Here is a 21054-nt window from a genome sequence, read left to right on the forward strand (position 1 = left end):
GGGGGGGGGGGGAAATCACTGCAGTGATCTGTGCTGAATGGTGAGGAACAGAGAGCAAGCAGGTAAGACCCGATGTAAAGAGCACACTCAGCGTATTACAGCCATTGTCACAAACTGAATCCATCACGGTGGAGCTTATTGCCATGACAACTGCTTCTGCAGCATAGCAAAGAGCAGGCAGACTGCAAGAGCACTGATAACCAAGAAAAAGCAGGCTTTTCTTCCCCATTACTGGATGTATTTTAGTCATTAAGAAGCCCTCAGCCCATGCCTGTATCCATATCCTATTCAGTGAATAAATTCACTCCATGAGTTATTAACTTTTAAAGCAAATTGGAATCTTTTGTTCTCCGACAATAACAGTGTGACCTTGTGCCTGAAACATGGCTTAAGCATCCATTTCTTTCTTTTCTTTTGTGGCTATTTGTTGATAAATACATTTTTAAACATTAATTCTAAACCTGGTCACAATAATGGGCACTCAAATGGACTCATCAAGATAATTCATAAAGGACAAATCGCACAGCAACACAATGTATCTTCAACATATTTTACAAATGACATTTTTATGTCTTCAGCATCTATTAGACGGAAACCAAAGCGCAATTCAGATAAACAAGCAGTGGATCTTAAATGCAAATCAGAACAATTCTCCTAGGCAGACACCTCTATCAAAAATGAATGAATACAAAATGGCTGCCAGCAATTAAATAAACTCTCTGAATTAATTTAGCCTTTAGAAGCAGTGAGGGCAAATCAAGTAATGTTTTTTTTTTTGAGGCAGGGGGAATAATTATTACCCATCAGCAAAAATAAAATGATCCTAATTTGCTCTAAGAATGGAAAATGAGTCCTGAATCTACTGGCCCCACCCTTCCAGATTGAAGTGAAAAGCACCAGAATTTGAGGGGAAAATGGGAGCGATTTTGTTCACAACACTGACAAAAGAGAGGAGAGCAGGCTGTCTTTAGAGCCTATACAGCAGTAAGGAAAGGAGGAAAATCATGAGTGAAAAGTGGGCATTTCAAAAATACTGTAAAAACACAATCTGAATCACCCTTAATCTCAAAACGGACCCTTTAGAACTATATATGCACCTGCTATAGTCCATCATGCTTCACACCCACTTACAGAACATATACAGGTAAAAAAAAACATGACATGTGATTTTTAAACCAAAGGCTTGCATTGATAGTAAACTCTCACACCCACTACAGGATGTGGTATCTGACAGACCAGTCCACACCAGCTGGGCTCTCTTTGTGCCTGGGATGTGGTCTCCTAGCAACCGGTCCCAGCAGCTATCGCAATGGAATGGGAAGAGGAGGATCGGCGCAGAGTCAGGGAGGGGCGGGCACTGCATCAATATTGCTTCTACCATATCACCTCCACCACAGAGCAGCTGCAGTGTGCCTGTGCACACAAAGACACTGCAATAATGTGTGCAGCATTTCTCACAATTTCGTGCATCGCGATGAATCTGGGAGTCCCTGGCATGAGTCAGTGATAACCGGACACTAATCATGAAATAATTAATCTATATCTACAGTGATGACAACAGAATCAATACGCTCAGATTGGAATAGCTACCATATGGTGGCTATTAAATTCATTTTGTGGAAACACATCATTAAAAATGCATGGAAGAATTCAAGGGGCAAAGAAGAGAAATCAAATCTAACCACAGCCCAACCGCAAAGATTAAAACAATCATATACAGTCATATTCCATAAGGTGATTACAATATCCAAACATCTTAGCAGGTGTTTCTGCAGGAAAACCAGTACGAGACCAGGGGCAGCCAGACTGCACCCCTGGGAGAGAGCATTAACATCAAATTCCCCCATCTATCATCTCAGCGCACCTCCCCTCCTCCAAGCCTCATGTGATTTGGGCCTTATTAATACAGAGGAAAAAAAACTGAAGAAGTACAACACCAAAAGGAGCTCAGCAGGGCACGATCCCCAGTCCATCTGTAATGAATAATACAGGAAAAATGTCCCGACAGGAGAATTAGTGAACATTTAACCATATCAAAGAGAGGACTGAGGAACAGATGTCCATGCTCATATCCACACATGCTTTCACACTCGCTCCACATCCCAGCCTCTGTTAATTAACTGTGATTCACAATAGTGTGGAAAGCACAGGTATGTGATCTATGCAGTCGGTTACAGGTGTGAGTTTCGAAATTATCAAGAGAAATTATGGATCAATAACTGTGTTAATCTGCAAGACACATTTTATGGTAATTGTTGAATGTTTTTGTAGTTAAAAAGGTCACTCCCTACTGCACAGACAAATATTTATAACCATATTTTGACAATGTACCTCTCCTATTCATATCCAAATTTGGTTGGGAATATAACACTGATTGTATTTGTCACTTTATAAAGTAGCACACGTTTGATATAAAGCTACACTGTCCATCTCATAGACCTTTCTACAGCCAGCCAGGTGGGTGACCCTGCATGGTGGCTGTGGTTGTCCCTCAACACTAAATAACCAATAAAGCATGAACATGAATAAAACATCATGTCCTTTTAGCCAGTGTGCTGATAAAACAATAGTCTTCCTCAGGGAGTGCCTTTTAGGCAAAGTTAAAGCATGTTGTTTGCATCATATGAATCATTTGATTCACTTTTGCCAGTTAGTTCAATACAGTATGCATCCTGCTCTTCTTTAAGTTACATTTTTATGTGTTTAAGTGCTAGCGTATATTAGGATAGATAGAAATGAATGGACTTTAGGTCAGTTGTAATATAGACACATGTAGTGGTTGCGCTTGCAGATTTGCATATCATAGAAGTCACTTTTTGCACTATTTACCACCAGTACTTTATAGGTTTTATACTGTGTATATTTATTTATTTTTTACACCATGCCACCATGCCACCATGCCACCATCTCCTGCTGTGACCTGTATAATGCTCAATATCAGCTGATCTGCATATTACACAGTGCATGGTACAGTTGGCCTTTACGGTTAATGCCAATGAAAAAGGCTGTCTGACGGCAAGATAAGATTATTTAGGTGGGGCTTTTTTATGAGGCTAACATTTTCAGATTTTCTGCAACCCCAGTCCACAGCAGTGCATCATTCTGTTCCTGCACCAGGATGTGTTTGCTTCTCTAAACTGGGTGCGTGCTGACTGCCGTCTACTGTAGATAACACACTACAGTACACTACAATTGGACCTCAAAACCTCAAAATACCTGAACTATCCCTTTAAAAAGGCAAAAAAAGAAAGCATGTTCTTGCCTTATGAATACAAGGCTTGTTCCTGCAGAATGACACACTATCTACACTGGGAAACCTTACCTTGAAACTGGACAGAAGTCAATAAGACAAATAAAAAATTAGGAGATTGAGAAATTTCTTGAATTAAGATATATATTATGCTGACTAAAGTTATCAGCTAAACAAATTAAATAGCACTTCTAACTAACTGCCCAGTCAGCCATAAACCAAATACATACAGGATGCATGTTTCAATATTTCCTGTTAAATAAATTACTAAACTGTCTGATGTGCATCTTTCCCAGCCTAATGTTAACAATTGTCAGTAAGTTAGTAAGTAATGTAATGTTAGCTGGTAATGAAATAAAAATAATATCTTACTTTTTTGTATATAAAATATGGTTTTTATGTCAGTGCAAGTTTTTACTGCTCAAAGCCAGCCAGTGTATTTTCTGCAGGTTTTTTCTTTCTCGTGGGATTCCAGTGTCCTGAATTCTGTTGGCTACTACAGCCAAAGGGTCCCTTAACCGAACACCAGAGAATAGTCAAGGTTACTAAAGACACTTTGCCCTGTATTCTGTGGATCCTGTTACACGACAATGTCTGCATTTTGATCTTCAACGTGCAACTAAAGCATCATCTTAAAATGGGAATTCATGCCGATAATCATGTGCCGGAGTGCTAATAGATGTGTCTCAGCAAGTTAACTAAAACTAAAAGAAAGCAACATCCCAAATAGAGTAACAAAGGGGACAAAATGATCAAACAACAATACAGGGTTTGGCCCTTTGTACACTACCATAATGGGTAGAAGACAGAACTTCCCAGGACTTTTGAACTTTTCAATGACAGATCAACTGAGAAATAGCAATGGCCTAAAAACTAACTTCACAACAAAGGCTAGTGGACAGGATACTACTGACCTGAACCACAAGAGAAGAGAGTATGTTGCCTCAGACTTAAAGAAGACAATGAAGGTCGTTGTGTACACAGATTGTTCTCATGGATGTTCGAGGTTCTCATGGACATGCTGTGTCATTTCTGACTGAGGGTAGGAGCGGGCTTCATTTCCAAGCAAATCATTTAGTTTCCTGCTTTCCTTTGATCCGGATACCTGTCTGGGTGTGGGTGGATGTATGAATGATGACCTGTCAACAGCCCTGACCACACATTTTCCTATTGTGTAGCTTTGCTTACACACTGTACTGTACCCCCTTTATTCCAGTTATTCCTAGAACAGAGGGCCCTATCCATTAAACAAATGCAGACAAAAAAAAAAGGAAGCAGCGTGGTATATTTGAATTAGGTTTTTCATATGCGACTGAATTTCTTTACTGGATAGCATGATGTAATTGGATAATGGCTAAGAGTGAGACATACCTGCTTGCCATCAAGTGTGTAGATCCTCTTGACCACGCCGCTTTCAAGTTTAATGGCCTCTGTGATGTCGGTGAGCACCTGCTCGAAGGAGTGTGCCGTTTTCTTATTGAGCAGGACACGCACAGCCTTGCGTGGCTTCACACCGCTGCGCATCACCGTCACTAGCTTGGGTCGAACAAAGTCCTTGCCCTCTCTGGTCTCACCGGCAGCCTTGGCGGCTAAGGACTGCATGTTCTTCTGGCTCGCTGAGGCCTTTACATTCACAGACCAGTTGGGGTTGACATTCTTTGTGTAGTCAACCTTCTTGTAGAAGTTCTCCGATGCACAAACATAGCTTTCCCCTGTGACGACAAAGAAAACTAGGTTAGTGTGTTGTAGCACACTCAGCTATTCAACTTTGACACCGGAGAGTCCCAGAGGTGTCCACTCAGAAACATCTGAACCTTCAGGAACTCAAATAATTTGATTATTATCACCTCGGATTTCATCTCACATTGATCTAATGTAATAACTACAAATCATTTTACTTAAGTAAATAGCACATACTGCAGATGTTAGTTTTGTTAAAGAAGAATGTAAAAGCTGTTCCGAGCCAGGCTTTGGGCAACCAGATTCTTTCTGGAGAGACATGTCGCTGTTGAGTTTTTCCAAATGGTATCACCACAAACCAAGTTTCATTCATCCCTATCGTATTAAGGGAACGGCAGGAGTCTCGGGATGAATGTTTAAACACCAAAACTATAACATCTGGTTGGTCAGATTACCAACAGGATGAATGGGAAATGTGTGTTTTTGTCATTTGAAAGAAATACGGGGCTTTAAAGTAATCCTTTTGAGGAAGGAAACTAGCTTAGGATTTCATGTTAATGTTTAATACACATTTCTTTGCTGTAGCTCAAACGTCCATGTCTTTGTCTGGTGTTGAATTCAAGTTTTAACTTAAAGGTTCTTTCATGAGACCATAGCACATATCAGTCCAACAATACCTGCTTTACAGCACACACTGACAGACATAGCAATACAGTAGGGACACATCTTCACTTATTAAAGATTAATTGTGTTTTGAGTTTAAAGCATGTATCCCTTGGCTTGGTTAGACTTACACTATAACAACCATCCTTTGAGATGAAACCTGTCGTGAGACTGACCGAGGAATTCAGCCATAGAGAGACTAAGCATTCTTTTACCGTTTTTCAAAAGAAATTGTTTTCAAACAAAATCTACAGCCTCATTGCAAATGTACTTTTCCTAAATTGGCCCATCTTTCCTCCAATTCTCTCAATAATCCTCCATTTTCTTCGTCATTATCAACCCCCAGTCTTTACAGCAGATTGTGCTGCTCTTGCCCAGACAGGGAGAGGAGTTTAAGTGAAGACAAAATGCAGCAGGGGGAGAAAGATGGAGAGAAAGAGAAATTTTGACAAAAGGGGAATCCAGAAGGCAACAATTAGGCCAAATGTGGAGAAATTACGGCAAAGACAAAGGCACAAAACAGGATTACACAGTGCAGAGGAGATTGAGCAATTAATTATATCCCACCAGAGGAAGCACAATGAAATGCCCTCCACCACCCACAGTGCTTACAGTGCTGCCCCTTCTTTACTGCAGTCACCAGACACACACACATGCATAACAGCACATGGAGGCATGCACACACACTCCTATCTTCCCTAAGCAGCTCAAGGAGCAGAGATGATCATCTCATTTTGAACAAATTAAGCTGCAGTTTATCTTCTAGTTTTACCCCAAGTTCACCCTGTCCACCTCGTCCTACTTCTCATAAAGTAACGTCTGTCAGCAAATGGGCCACAACTTAAAGTTGGGTCATTTAACTATGTCTAGAAATGAAATTCCTGAGAATTATCTGATTGATGGCTGGATTTGCCAGGTTAAACAGTATTCAGTAAATATTCAAAAACAACTTCAGCAATCGAAAAACATTTTCTTTTTGTAACCCTGTTACTCTATCCATCTTTATGTTGCTGCATCCAGACAAAGGTTTCAATGAAATATAAGTTTCCTCGGGCTGCTATGCATGGATCATCCTGTCCAGTAACAAAGAAAAAACTTCATTAATTTACCAAAAAGGATTAAAAATCATCTTTGCTGACTTTTACAACATTAATCTGTAAGCACATAAATACCTTCTAATCAGTCTACCAATGCCAAATATAGGCTACAACAGACACCAAAAGCCATGATGGCAGCTGCTAATGAAGCAGTCTCTCATTTATACAACTTCATCTATCAGACAAAATGGGCATAAAATATGTTATATAAAATACCTTTGACAGTAAAAATTCCCACTAGTGAGTGACTGGAGTTTTCCTTAAAGAAGTAGAGGCTAATGGCATCTGTTAATGAACCATTTATCCTGCTGAGCTGTAGAGAGCTGACTTTACAGCACAGTATGAACCCCTGTGAGAGTCTAAAGCTAAACACCCAAAATCTGAGACCACTGAGTCCCATTAATCCCAAAATAGAAGACCTGGTTTCAGCTTTATAAGCTGCTTCAAGAAATCTTTGACAGCAGAGCTATGAAATACATATATCTAACATGAGTAACAGGTTATGTGGTGTGAATGTAAAACAAGGCAAGACAAGGTTTTTAAAACACATCTCAGATACATTTCCTCACACATTTTGTCATTGAGAGAAAATACTGCATTCCATTTGTCAAATAAAGAACAGTTTCATTTTGAATTTAACTTAAAAGCCTTACAAAATGTACAATGTGCAAACAGTTGAGAGAAGTGGACCATGTCCCTCAGATTAGAAGCGGATACATCATATGAAGAGATTACAGGAGTTTAGACCGAAAAGATAAGACTTCTAATCTCAGAACTGGAAATGTTATGCTTCTAAAATCTTCTCAGCACAGAAACTGACTTGAAACTGCAGATCATCTTTAAAATGGCGGCCTATAATGTTTCAATTTGCTCCAACTACAGGGGAACAAAGAAACTGAAAATCCAAATGATCCCTTATCTCATGAAGGAGATGCATTAAATCATAAGTACTAATAATAAGTGCTTGGTGCGTCCTACTAAATATGCTTACCTTCCTCTAGTTCATCCAAGGTTGAGATCTTGCGCAAGCCATCAATAGTGAAGATGAAGCGGACACCCTGTGGCAAGTTGATGTGGTCAGAGAGTGAGCGTGTGAGGTCAGCCAGGAGTGAGTCAAAGGTGCGAAATCGGTCGTTGGCCACAGCATACACAATGCCCTTGAAGTAGCGGTCTCCGTTGCGGTAGAAGCGCACCTTTTTGGCTTTCTTCTCATTGGTGAGGGCCTGCAGAGTGCGTGTACGGTAGAAGCTGCAGTGGGCGCTGTGGGTAGGGCTGGGAAGTCCATTCATGCGCCCGCCCCGCGGGGTACGGGATGCCTTGTCTCGCTCGTCAAAATGTCCAAAGTCTAGCTCCATGATGACTGAAAGTTGTGATGGTTGTGTCAGATGTGTGGTGGTGGTGACCAGCTCCGGAGAGTCTAGGAAAAGAAGGAAAACAATGTATGCAATCGTAGAGTAAAATACAATAATAATAACAAAAACAATAATACAACATTGTAATTTACTACTTTCGCTTGTTCCAAACAAATGGATCGAAATAACCTGTTTTAAACGCTAGGAATAAAGTCACAGATTGACAGAAGTACTGCGTCTGATTAATTTTCTCATCAGTCACCAGATGACATCACTATGGCACTAGGTGAGCTAAACTCTACTCTATATTTTGCACAACTTTTAGTACAAACAGAACATGCATTTTTATTCATTTCATTAGACATCTGACTTCTGTGATTTGGACATTAGGAACTGAATTCAAAAATCTGCAGTGATGGTAGTGGTTTCACCTGCATACAGGAGGACAATGAATGAAACCACTAATCAAACATTTTTAGTGAGACAAAAGGACTGCTTTTGATAGTCAAACAGTGACACATTCTGACCAGATTAAAGAACATTATGGATGTGTCGGTTTATGATTGAGCTTGCGAAAGTTGTACTATCCAAAAAAAAACTCCAGATCACCTCCCTTACTATTACTACTACTACTAGCTTTAAAGTGTACACTAAAAATTAATCTTCACAGATGATCTAGTTGCCTTCAACCATGTGCAGATTTGATACCCTGTGGAACCAGACAGTGGAGTTCTGATGTGGAATTAGATTATGCCTTTCAATTTCAATTGTTCAAATAATCATAAAGCTAGAGCAAAAGGATACTGAAGGTGGAGATTAAGGAATGTAAAAGTAGGATTATACAGACATGAGAATAAATTGGCTAACTTGCTATTTAGGTTTTTCATTGTCAGATTAGATTTGATGATAAACATTTTCATGCTATTCTGACTTCATAGGCTGTCTACCTCGGTAGTGTGTGGTCCTATATTGATTTCCTGGTGTATTTTGAACAAGGGGACAAGGGAGAACATATCTTTCCAGTCACTCCAAAATCCTAAACCTATCACCATGGCTGAAGGTTTGGCTTGCCCATTTCCCCCACAAAAAAACACATGGGTAGAAATACTAATATATAACTACAAAAAGGAGATGAAGTACCTATCTGAGGTGTCCTGTGATGTAATAAAAATATTTGTTTCTTAACTAAATGTAAGGTAACGTGTTTCCAGTATGTTTTAGTGAGAATATTTTGATGATTGCCAGGATAATCATGAAAGGAAATGTTCATGTCGCCCCATGCCTATCCACCACTGTGGATATATAATCAATTAAGTTGATATTTTTTGCTTCGAGAAACATTACAGTTCAATGTTTCATCTGCTTTGCTTAAACTGCTATATGTAGCATATGACACATCTCTCTCTCTTCTTCTGTTTCCCACCTACATACACCTGTGAGCAATTGTCTCACTTGTGCAGATGAATCAGCAACTGGCATGTGGCCAACTAATATAGTTCAATGGTACAGATATAAAATTACCCTTTGATAGAACATTTGGTAAATTGTTGATTGTTGGTTTAGACATCTGAAATCTATTCCTCCATTTCTTTGGTGTACTTTATATTTCCAGCTGTTAATACAATGCCACTGTGTCCGATGTAATGAAAACGATTTAATAAAGCATCTGTGTAAAGTATTCTTTCAATATCAAGTACTCAAGAGTAATCCAGACATTGTAGGTATGAGTATCCCACTGTACATACATCTTGTGATATTGTTACACTGTTCAGTAGAAATAATGGATTTTCAGAGCAGTGTTTAATATTTAAGTGGATAAAGTGTTACAGTAAGTGAGCTTAAGTGTTATCAGTTTATTTCAACTGAAATTTCAGGTTTTATCACATTCTGACTAGATTTTAATCTTATTTAGAAGCTTTCATCATTTGAAAGAAAACGTTACCCTTGTTTTTTCCCCTGTTTCTATTTCCAAAATAGACTAGACTTAAATATAACAGGAGATCCAGTTCTTCCTGCTACTTGGAAATTATGCAAACGATGCATCTGTTCAGCCAATAAACAATAAACCACTTATGCTACGGGGCGGATGGCCAAAAGCTGGAGCAGCGGTTCTCTTCTGTTGACCTGCCACCTGATGACCACAACCCGAACCTCACAAGACACAAAAACTCATTGAACCATAACTAAACACTGACACACACCCACAGAAACACCCACATAAAAGAGGAAGTTCTGTTCAAAGTTCAAAGACCTGCTCCACCACATAATCTAATTTTAACTGTACTTTGTTAAAAATAATACAATTTTCTCAGAATGATCACAATCCTATCTTTTTATTTTTTTGATTAACTGTTTAGTGGTCTTGACCTATGAATTTCACTGCCTAGTCTGACCCAGGTTCATGTATGTCACTGGTTTCTCTTACAGGTCATAATTAGCTTGACAATACTGAGGTCACTGGTCTTTGAACACATCTCGTCTTTGAGTGGCTTGTTAACAACACAAACACTGTATGTCCCTTGTTTTAGTCACCTTTTCCTCCTTAATGACGTTTGAGACCTGACACCACCATCTTCTCTCACTAAAATAATCGTTTGGAGCAAATTTCAACCAAACTTGCAGTGAAAAGATACTTCTAAGATAATCTACTTCTAGTTTGAAGTGGGCAATGTTTCAATATTATTTAGTGACTGGAATTGTATAGTAATAATATGAACTTTCAGTATTGTGTTATTGTTTTACATAAATCTAAAACAAAACAGATTTCTTCACTTCTCGTTTCACATCTGAATTTTGTCTGCCATATGCACAATGGCATAACACGGTTCATTGCTTTGAACAGAATTAAAAAAGGACCCAAGATTAATCTGCAACTATTCTGATAATAAATTCATTGTTTTATTTTTTTTTCCATCAAAAATGTCAACCCTTCTTTGGTCCCTGCTTCTCCAATGTGTTTTATATAAATGTAAAGGTGAACATCTTTAGGTTTTTGTACTGCCGGTCAGATAAAACAAGACATTTGATGAGGTCACCTCAGACTCTTTTCACTATATTCTGACATTTTACCGACTAATCGTTCGAGAAAATAATGATCAGATAAGAAAAATAATCAGTAGGTGCAGCCCTAGCTTTGGACACTGATCGCAGACATATTACGCAGGTTCTACTTCTAATCCAGTCTCCTCCAGTGCCTCTTTCACTCCTTTCATTCCATGCATGTAAACCAATGAAAGAAAAAATGTCTAATACTCCTCATTTGCTGGTTTAATGGCCTATATGGTACATATAAGTATACGGAACTGTACAGACGACCACAATGACAAATGGAGGCCATTAAATAGAATAGAAGGAAACATGCTGCCGCCACCCATCCATGTGGCGGGGCCTTGCAATCTCCTGCTAACCCCTGGCTGTGCTGCTGACTGGGGTTTTATGACAGGCACGCTGATAGGGGTGGGACTTTTGTGGAATGGGTGCTCCTCAGCTGACAAAGGCCAGGTTTCAAGCCCATCTGCTGCACTAATGGGCAGAGCTAACAGTGACCCTTCCCCAGTGGAGCATCAACTAGGACAGTCCATTGTCTCAAACAGGGTGCCTGCCTTCAGAGTGACATCACCATCACTGCTGCTCCAGCCTGCAGCCGGCTTTCCCAAAGTCCATCTTCTCAATGGGAGCAGTAATACTAGAATGCTAATAAAGCTTTTCAGTGTTAAACTAAATGACATCCAGCTTTACATCAAGATTTTCTCTCTTCATGATTCAGACTTTTGTTAACAGCTGAATAAAAAAACACCACCACAGCCTAAAACGCATGCCTTCTCCCAAAATGAAAGCCTGTGCTGAGCATTAAGCAGCACTGCAGCAACACTGTGCGGTATCACTGATATTTTTGGCTGGTTCTGTGTTCCTGTTCGAGCCACCCACACAACACCCCGGTGACTACACACTCCTGACACACCAGCACCACGTTATGACTCTCCAGTCATCTTCATCCAAAGAAAAAAAACCCATGGACAACGCAGAGCTGGGTTTTGAAACCACAAGTCACAAAAGGAAGAAGAAAAGTTTCATGATACGACACTTCTCATTTATGATGGATTAGTGTGACCGCATGGCAAAGAGCAGCGGCATAAAATGCAAGTTTTTTTTACTGAGGAAAAAAAGGGGGGGTTGGGTGTGCGCACACCTACTCACAATCCACCTGCTCAAATTAACGCCCATCTGAAAAAACCCTAAATTAATTTCCTCTGCGCAAAAACACCTACAATGTCATCCAAATGTGCCCACTCCAAAACGAAAACCACCCTTACTTTCATTTTCTCATTTTACCAGTAAAAGTCTGCGGATAATCCCACCCAGTAGCGGACTCACCTGCGTCGCTGCTTGCGGAGTGAAGGGAGTGGGTGCGCGGGGGAGTGTGTGTGAATGTGAGTCGATGCTGCAGGATAGCGGCACACCGTCTCTCCCTTCGCCTTTGTCTGCTTTCAGTCTGAGAGCCGTGCCGCTGCCTGCCTCACTGGAGGAGCCACTGGGTCCTAAAGCCAACGAGTCCTGGACCCGCCCACTGTGGGTGAACAGTGTGGGTACCAGTCAGCGTGGGGCTGGGGTGGAGCTGACATCAGTCTCACCAAAAGGTACATGGACAGTAAAGACTCTATTATTTGGAGTCAAGATGAAAGAGCCTATTAGAGCTCTTATGATATGTGTGAGGCACTGATGCTTGCTCTCAACAAGTGAAAGTAAAATGTATTTTCTTTCTCTAGGAATTCCTGATTTTAGTTGCTGGTTTTATTTTATTATGGTTCTCTGTGTGTGTGTCAAGTCAAAATCATCAGCGTGTCCCTTTGAGACAAACCACAGTTTGATGCTTTTGGTCTGGTGGAGCTCTTTGTTGGTGGAAGATAAAAGCTCGACTACCACAGTGCTTGTGTTTGACCTCCCTTCCTGGGAGGAAGTATTTGATTGTCAGGGAACCGTATATTTTGTAGTTTAACTCTATACAGCAAGTGGACAATGACTCAACATCAAGATTGCCAATATGTGTGACACACATTCAGCTTACTTTCTTACTTTTGCTTTTGACAGAACACCTGTGCTTTAGTCTGAAAATATGTCACACAGCCTCAAAGACGAGTACATCAAAGAAAGCTATTGTATTCTACCTTGAATTCTACTTTTTAAGAAGTGATTGATATATTTGCTCTTAATGATAACGGGAATAATAAATCTTCTCATGATGGGAATGACAACCGATCGCCAAGGGCCAAGGAAACAAATGTTTGTGGTTGATTTTGCATGAACTTTATATGATAGATTCAGAAAAGCGATATGTTACCATGACGCTGTCAGGTTCATTTTACATACTACATAGGGAGAAACTGTCAGACTGAGGAAACCAAAACACCACGTTACTAAAGCCCACGCAGGTCATTATTTCATATTAGATTACAAGCTTGGGGATGAAGACTTTTCTCAACCTCGTGGCTATGTAACTGATTTTAATAAAAAGGCTTTGTGCTAGTTATTGTAGTGCGGTATCGAGTTCACTGACAACTCTGTCAGACTAGTGGAGACTTCACAGGAAGTGTCATAGATCAGGGAAAGGTGAGATGTAGAGCTTTAGAGGTGTCACAAGATACTCCCAACAGGCTCAAATGTAGCAAGAAAAACACAAGTGTAACATCACCAAACAAATGAACTCCATTGTCATGGTATTCTTTGAACAGTAATTACTTCTGGGCCTCAAAACTGGGCCACAATACAATGTATAAGGTTCCATAAGGTTCATCTTTGGTGTTGAAAGTTTGAATGCCACTGACTTCAGTGCAAACACAAAATGAAAAAATGTGCTTTCAAACTAAATTATCCAATTTTGTAACACTGATTAGTTTTTATAAAGTCCATGTGTCTGGACAGGAAAATGTTTTAAATAAACTGAAAAAATAAATATTATTTTAGTTCTCTTAGTAACTGATGTTCTTGGCGTGAAGGTTACCTTCTCTATACCCTTTTTAGGTGGCTTTGTCTCTCAGATCTTGGGTTATTTTCACCACAATCCACCTGACATTTTGTGGATTCAGAGTTATTTTAAAACTATGTCAACTCCTGGTGAATGTTGTGAAATTAAATCTGAGTCAAAACCACCAAATTGCCAAATTGCCAATTCAGAATTATATTCAAAGTGTGTTTTTCGGGCAAGAAAAGTAAGTTAATGCTTTGACTTTGTCTTGATGGATTGATCACAGGATAACAAAAGTTGCACATGCGATTTCACCTGCTGGGTGCAAAGATGATTTACACTGTGGCAACCATGTTCATTAATTAGGTTGTCTACTTTGATGTTAAAGACATCACTGAGTTGCCCATTGCTTTAAATGAGAAGACCAATGGATAACAGGTCTGTGTTTTTAAAGAGCCAACAAAAGGAGTTGATTCTTTTCACAGCAAGCTGCACTCTCTTTGTCATCTATTCCTCTCCCCTCAGGCGGAAAAGCTTCACTTTAAAACTCAGCTGTTGTCACATTCTGGAGCCTCTCCTTTGCATGTCACACATAACTCTAATTCACTCTGATCACTGGCTGCTCTGCACCTCCCTCAGCAAGCTCCCCATGGGCTGCTGCCCGCTGCATGCAGTCTGTCAGAGGGGACAGGGAAGAAAGTGTCAGTGCAAGAGGCAGTTTATTAGGCTGGGGGGGCATATGGAAAGAGGAGCAGATTTGGATACTTGGCTCTCAGTATGGTGCTGTGTCACACAATGTTTCATGCCAAAACTGATAATGTACCCAGCGACTTTACAAATCTGGTCACATAATTCCTTTTTTGGTTATGATGCTTTGTTAGCGTTAGAAGCATTTCTCTGTCCGTCTGACTTGGAAGAAAAGAAATCTTTCTAATATGTATTGTTTGGCCCCGTGGACAGAGTAAATGTGACATCTCTAAATTTAATGTTAAGGGGAAGTGTTTATCATTGAGTATATACTTCTTTTTTAGTTGTCTAGTCATATTTCATCAATGTTTTGCCTGGAGAGAAATGGGGAAACAATGCTAAAATACCATACAATCAATCCTGTGCTGATAATTGAACTACAGTATGTCACCATTTATTAGTGTTAACATAGTTTTGTGATGCACAGCACACATATACACACATGTTTCTTTGGATTTCAAAGCTTTTGGAAGTCTTTTAAAGAGTTATAATATGAAAACTGTAATATGTTACTCTTGGCACTTTAAAGAAGCATGCTGATTAATAAAAGTTTTAAAGTGCTGAAATTATTCAAGATGATAAAATCAAAATGACCTCACCATGCTTTCATACATCATTACTGTCACATAAAGTTGAAACGTAAATTTGAAGTTATTTAAATTCTGCCTCTCAAATGTCAGGACCTGATGTATTCTAGTGAAGCAGCAGTCACAATTGTCCTTACCATTAGCAATGACTAGCTTTAAATGCCAGCCATTCCAGGCTAAATATACTGAATTTAACAACTAATTCATAGCCTGTGGCTTATGTCTAGGTCAGGTCAGCCAACATTTCTGGTGCAACAGACACATGATAAATAATGTTCTACTTCCGTTTAACATACATACTGATGTCAAATTTATACACAAAAAACATACCAAACATCATAAAATGTAGATCAACCCAAGAAGTGAACTATATAGAGTATTTCTTCATTATCACGAGTGAGTAGGATCACATGTGTTATAGTCTGGTTGCCATTTTGTGTAAACAGATAGATACAATGGGTGTTTTCAAAACTGCATTTGCCTATCTCTCTTCCATTTAACCATGTGCAAAATGTCACATATCTTATTTGTTTGTTGTAAACTGCACCCAGTTTCAGTGTGCATATTTAAAAAAGATGTTTGTGTGTCAGCACACCAGTACAAACAGCAAAGTACAATTTCAGAAAGAGTGCTGTGCTGGCCGTCCATATGACAGGGCTGAATGAGGTTGACTGCAGGATAAGCATAAGTGGTTCACAGCTGGTATCTGGGGGGAAACATGAGAGAGGGGTGAAGGAGGCGGGCCAGTGAGGGGAGGGGTCTGCTGGCGATAGTGGGGGGGTTTGCAGCCATGACGACTGATGGAGGAGGAAGTAAACAGATGTCCACAAGCTGGCAGACAGGCCCACAGTGGTCGAGCCATGGAGAGACAGGTGGACATCCAGGAACACAGTGGGACTGCAGTGTAACTGTGAAGCCAAGCAGGGCTTTGCATATAGAACGCAAACACTGGAGTCTCTCATAAATACATCTGTCATTATAATTATAATTTAGGGAACTAAACACAAATCAGGCCCATATTTGATTTTTCTGTGTCCCAGTGAGTCGAATTGAAGTAGTCACTGTTGAATCAGATAAAAAGTCTTTGTTTATTGTTGAACTGGCCAACAATGTGACTCCATCTGGCGCTGTCGACTACATCAAATATTATTTAACAATATATGCATGTAACTAGATTTTATCACTTAATATTTTTAAGCCAACTGTTGACGACTCCCAAAAAATAAGTGGCCGAAGACAATCATCTTCATGACCCTCATTGCTAATTGCTGTCTCTTCCAGTTTATTGTAAGTTGAAATCATGAAATGATGAGACAATGATGATGATGCACCGAGAAAGCCTTCATCTCAGCAATCCAAATTAATCTATCACAGTCCCTCTCACAACCCACTTCAGCATTTTGCAGAGTCACAGCAGCAGTAGTCTTGAGAATAAACTAGAAACTGGAAAGCCATCAGTTTAAATCCCCTGGCAAGCTGCTAAATCAGAGTGCAGGAAATGAAGGAGACATGCTGTCGCCTCCTTTAACACTAACTGTCAACATGACCTTGAGCAAGGCACTTTAAACCCAGCTGCTTTGAGTTGCACTTGTATGCTTGTACTTGCACTTTATGCTGGACTGACTTGGAGGACACAATGAAATACTCACTGAAGGAAGAAAAATACAACTGCCATGACAACATTTGAACAGGTTGAAGTTTCAAAGTGACTTTGAGCAAACCCTGTGTGCGTGGATGACTGTGACCGTGTTGCAACAAATCATTAGTGCTGTGTTATTAGGGTAAATAAGGATGACTTTTCACAATGGTGGAAGAAGTACGTAAGTCAAAAGTGCCTTTCAGAATAATATATATTAATAAGTTATATTATTGCATTATAACTATTGATGCATTTATGTGTATATAACTTATAGACCATGTATAAAGTATATGTACTTTCCACCACTGACTTTTCATCTAGCACCATCAACAGGTCAAGATTGTAATTCCCATCAGCCTCAGCTGTACTTCATGAGAGCTAATTAGGACATGTTAGCGCTAACATGGTAAAATAAGATGGGAAACATTACACATGCTGAACATGTTAGCACTGCCTGTAGGACATGTTAGTACGCTGGTGTTAGCATTTAGCTAACACAGCTGCTACTTAAATACTACAGTAATTGGTCATTTTAAATAAAATGTAACTGTGACTGACAGGAAATGATCAAATTCAACAACACTATGAAAGAATAAGTCAATGATTGAATAAATGAATGAGAGGATGTGAGTTAACATTCCTGATCCATGGAAAATGTTTTTAATTTGATACATGCTCACATAGTCTGATCACAGCATGACTCGTAATGGTGTGATGTTGTTGTTACGGTAAAGAGGGAGATGAGCAGGGCAGACCTCTCTAGTAATGACAGCACCATTAAACAAGACCTCATCAGTTACCATGGAAGCTTATTCATAGCCGGAAAAACCTTGAGAGGCTTATTCTGAGCCTAATCAGCTGCAGCCACTCCAGGAGGACCACCATGAGCAATAAAGGATGACGTCATGTGATGAGTAGTTTGAAAGAAGCTTTTTCTTCCTCAGACACAATATAATCTTTGTCATCATTATTATAAATTATGCTGAATCACAGAGCTGTGTCATGATCATGTGTGTTCACTTGTTTAAATGCTACTTTCCTTTTTATCATCTCATTCTCCTTTCCTCTTTATTTGCATAGAGAAAATGTATTAACCAGCCATGTGAGTCCCTCTGTTGGTATGTGGGAGTTTGAATAATGTCACCTGAAAATTAAAAACATGCTGGATGAAACTAAACAGAAGGTTTGTAGGTGGGTGGCTCGGTGGATAAGTCAAAATCAGGGAGAGAGGATCCAAAAAAGTAAAACATGACCTGGATTTCCTTTATGCTCTTTAAAATCACCATGTGGGGAGTCACCATTGTGCCGTTTCAAGTAGCTTTGTCTGCTCTGCAGATTTTCTAATGAGGGGCTTTGGGAGGAGGATGACAGAGCGCTCTGCCTGTTCTGTCGGGGAGGAGGGGCATTCAAAGGAAATGAGCAATGCTCTGTCCATGGATACGCCTAATACTAGATTCCCCCCTACTCAGATGCCCCGCTGGCAGCTTGGCAGCACCATTAGGACTGAGAAGGGTGGCATTAGTCTGAAACTCTCATTATGTCAGACACACTGAAAACCTCTAATCTAGGCACCAAATGATAGGGGTAGAATTAAACCAAACTGGGCAAGAAGGCAGCAGAGGTGTAATTCAAAGTACTCAAATCAGTTCTGTTTGTTCTTAACACTGGACAACTTTATTTGGAGAGTAAAAGCTGTGCCAGGAATATTTACTTGCACTAAATAGCTTAAAGTAATAATCCATTATGTTTTCATATACACTACCTTCACCTCTGATTGCTATAATACAACACAAATGCACAGAAATGTAGAGATTTAACAGCAGCAATAAATAATGGCATATTATTACTTGTATTATGTTTTTCTTAGAAAACCTGAAAATAAAGAACAAAAGACCTAAAGTATCTAAAGAAACATAAACTTAAATGACAGAAAATCTATTAAAAATATCATGAGACAGGCCACATCTGAGGTAGATGAGCTGATAAAAGTCAAATATTCCACCAAAACCAAAGAAACGTGGCTCTTGCAGGTTATCCCTTTACTATGCAATATACATCAAGGAAGGAGGCATCTATGTGAAAATACTATCACATACTGTAGACTAGTTGCCTCTCATCAAGTTATTATTATGAGACAGATGCATGACAGGTGGTCAATAAATCGCTCTCAACCAAAAAATGTGTGAAGAATGTTGGACAAGCAAGTCTTAGAAGAGGTGATGTCGTTCTGTCTTGTCTTTACATTTACTAATAAACGCTCCTTTCATCTCCACAAATGTTACTGGATCTGTTACGTTGGAAGTTTTATTATAAAAAGTTGTAGAATTTTCTCAACACAAGTGAAAAGCTTCGACCAGTGAAGTCCTGCTTTTAGAGTTCATAACATGTAGTTATTGAGTTCACCAGGAGATGGAAATATTTTACAAGACATGTGGACTGAATGGACTCTACACTGTAGTCAAATCTAACTTGTCATTTTATTGCGGGGATTTATTTGGTGGTCTTTAAATTCTGCGTCTGTTCGTAAGAGATATTAAACTCGACATATGTTTGTGCGTGGATCAAAGGGTTGTTTCCCAAAAGATGTAAAAATGTCAGTGAGCTCGGCCTACACACTGGCTTTGTGAAGAATCCAAAACAGGATTAAGAGAAAAGACGTCAAGCTAATAGACATTTCTGTTATTTTCCTATTATGTCACAACGATTTTCACCAAGCACTGGGGGTTTTCATGTATTTTGTGGCCAGTATGTCCATATAAAAGCTGCTGCTGTTACTGCTGCTGCTCATAAAATGTCATCTACTACTAATAATTACAAAAGCCTCTGTGTATTGGTGGTAGATACAGCAGACATTGTGTTTTGTGGGCTTTGGCATCCAAAATGTCACATGTCTGCCATCTGCTGGACCATTACCACATTACAACATTAACTCCAACCCTCAGCTTTTAGACATTAACACTAAAGGGATAGTTCAGATATTCTGACACATGAATTACTCTCCATCCACAGGGTCTAAAGATGGATCTAATGATACAAGGGCAGATACATATTTATTATGTAATCAATCCTATGATTGATTAAAGGGTATTTAATGTCCTTACCCTTTGTATAATATCTGCTGTGTTGATGTTTACTTCTGTATATTTCCTCTCTGCATTTATATCTGACCTTCTTACAAACGTGTATGTCTGTGAACAATTTTGTTGAGTTCATGCCTCTTGGAAAGCACTTTTTTGACTGACTTTAACTTGCTGACCCTGTGAAAAGATGCTGCTGCCTCTAAAGAGCGTAAACAAGTCTGCTTTCCTGACGTGGCTTTCAAAATAAAAGCACAGACTTGGAGGACTGCGTGAGCAGGACTTCGATTCTGCACTGAGCCGATTACTGCATCATAAATTACAATTATGTAATTTACACAAGTAACAAAATAGTTGTATTGGTCTTATTTCCCCAGATGCTTTTCTAGTCTTCTATGAGTCCCATTCAGCCAGTATTCCCTGAAAGTAACGATGAAATCACAGCCAACAAATGTAGGCCTAACTTAACTTCAAGATTTGGTTTAAAGAGTTCATTTGCATAATGTTTGGTGGCTGGTTCTCTTTGCCCATTCTTTTACTGCTATTGTTTTTGTTCTTTTGCTGTATCATATGAAGCCAAACTTGTTCATTAGGATATTGTTTGGGACAGATAATGACCACAACAAAAAGTTAAAACTAACTGATTTTCATACCAAATTTAAACTTCTTCTGGATGTTGTTTTTCTTTTTTCTTTTTTGTCCTCAAATAAAACCACACAGGCTTTTGATACAGCCAATACACATCACTATTGATATAGAAACCAATGAAGAATAATAGGCCTACATTAATAACTGCAATAATAGAAATAAAAATAGAATAATAACGAAGTCATTGCTTTAAAAATAGTGCATAGATTTTATTTTATTTTTTTTAAAGTCTGGAAAAACACTGGCGCTTAAAAACAGCATCATGGAGGAGGATGACCGCAACAAACGGGAGAGAAAAAAAATCATTTATTTTGAAAAACCCCGATCTAACCGGAAGTCCCCCGTTAAACTT

The 21054-nt window shown here is 39.3% G+C and overlaps 1 protein-coding gene across 1 annotated transcript in view; it reads right to left on the reverse strand.

The window, feature by feature from the left end:
- LOC118332064 (neuronal migration protein doublecortin-like) overlaps positions 1–12562 on the reverse strand; it is a gene marked incomplete in the record, with an annotated part of 26731 nt that extends 14169 nt beyond the window's left edge. Inside the window, 3 exon segments of the mRNA XM_035667194.1 lie at positions 4622–4962; positions 7682–8107; positions 12417–12562. Coding sequence (XP_035523087.1) covers positions 4622–4962; positions 7682–8045 — 705 coding nt within the window.
- Positions 12563–21054: the final 8492 nt, after the last annotated feature.

This window comes from Morone saxatilis, unplaced genomic scaffold (genome assembly GCF_004916995.1).
Source record: "Morone saxatilis isolate NCDOM2014 unplaced genomic scaffold, NCSU_SB_2.0 Contig20, whole genome shotgun sequence".
Lineage (NCBI taxonomy): Eukaryota > Metazoa > Chordata > Actinopteri > Moronidae > Morone > Morone saxatilis.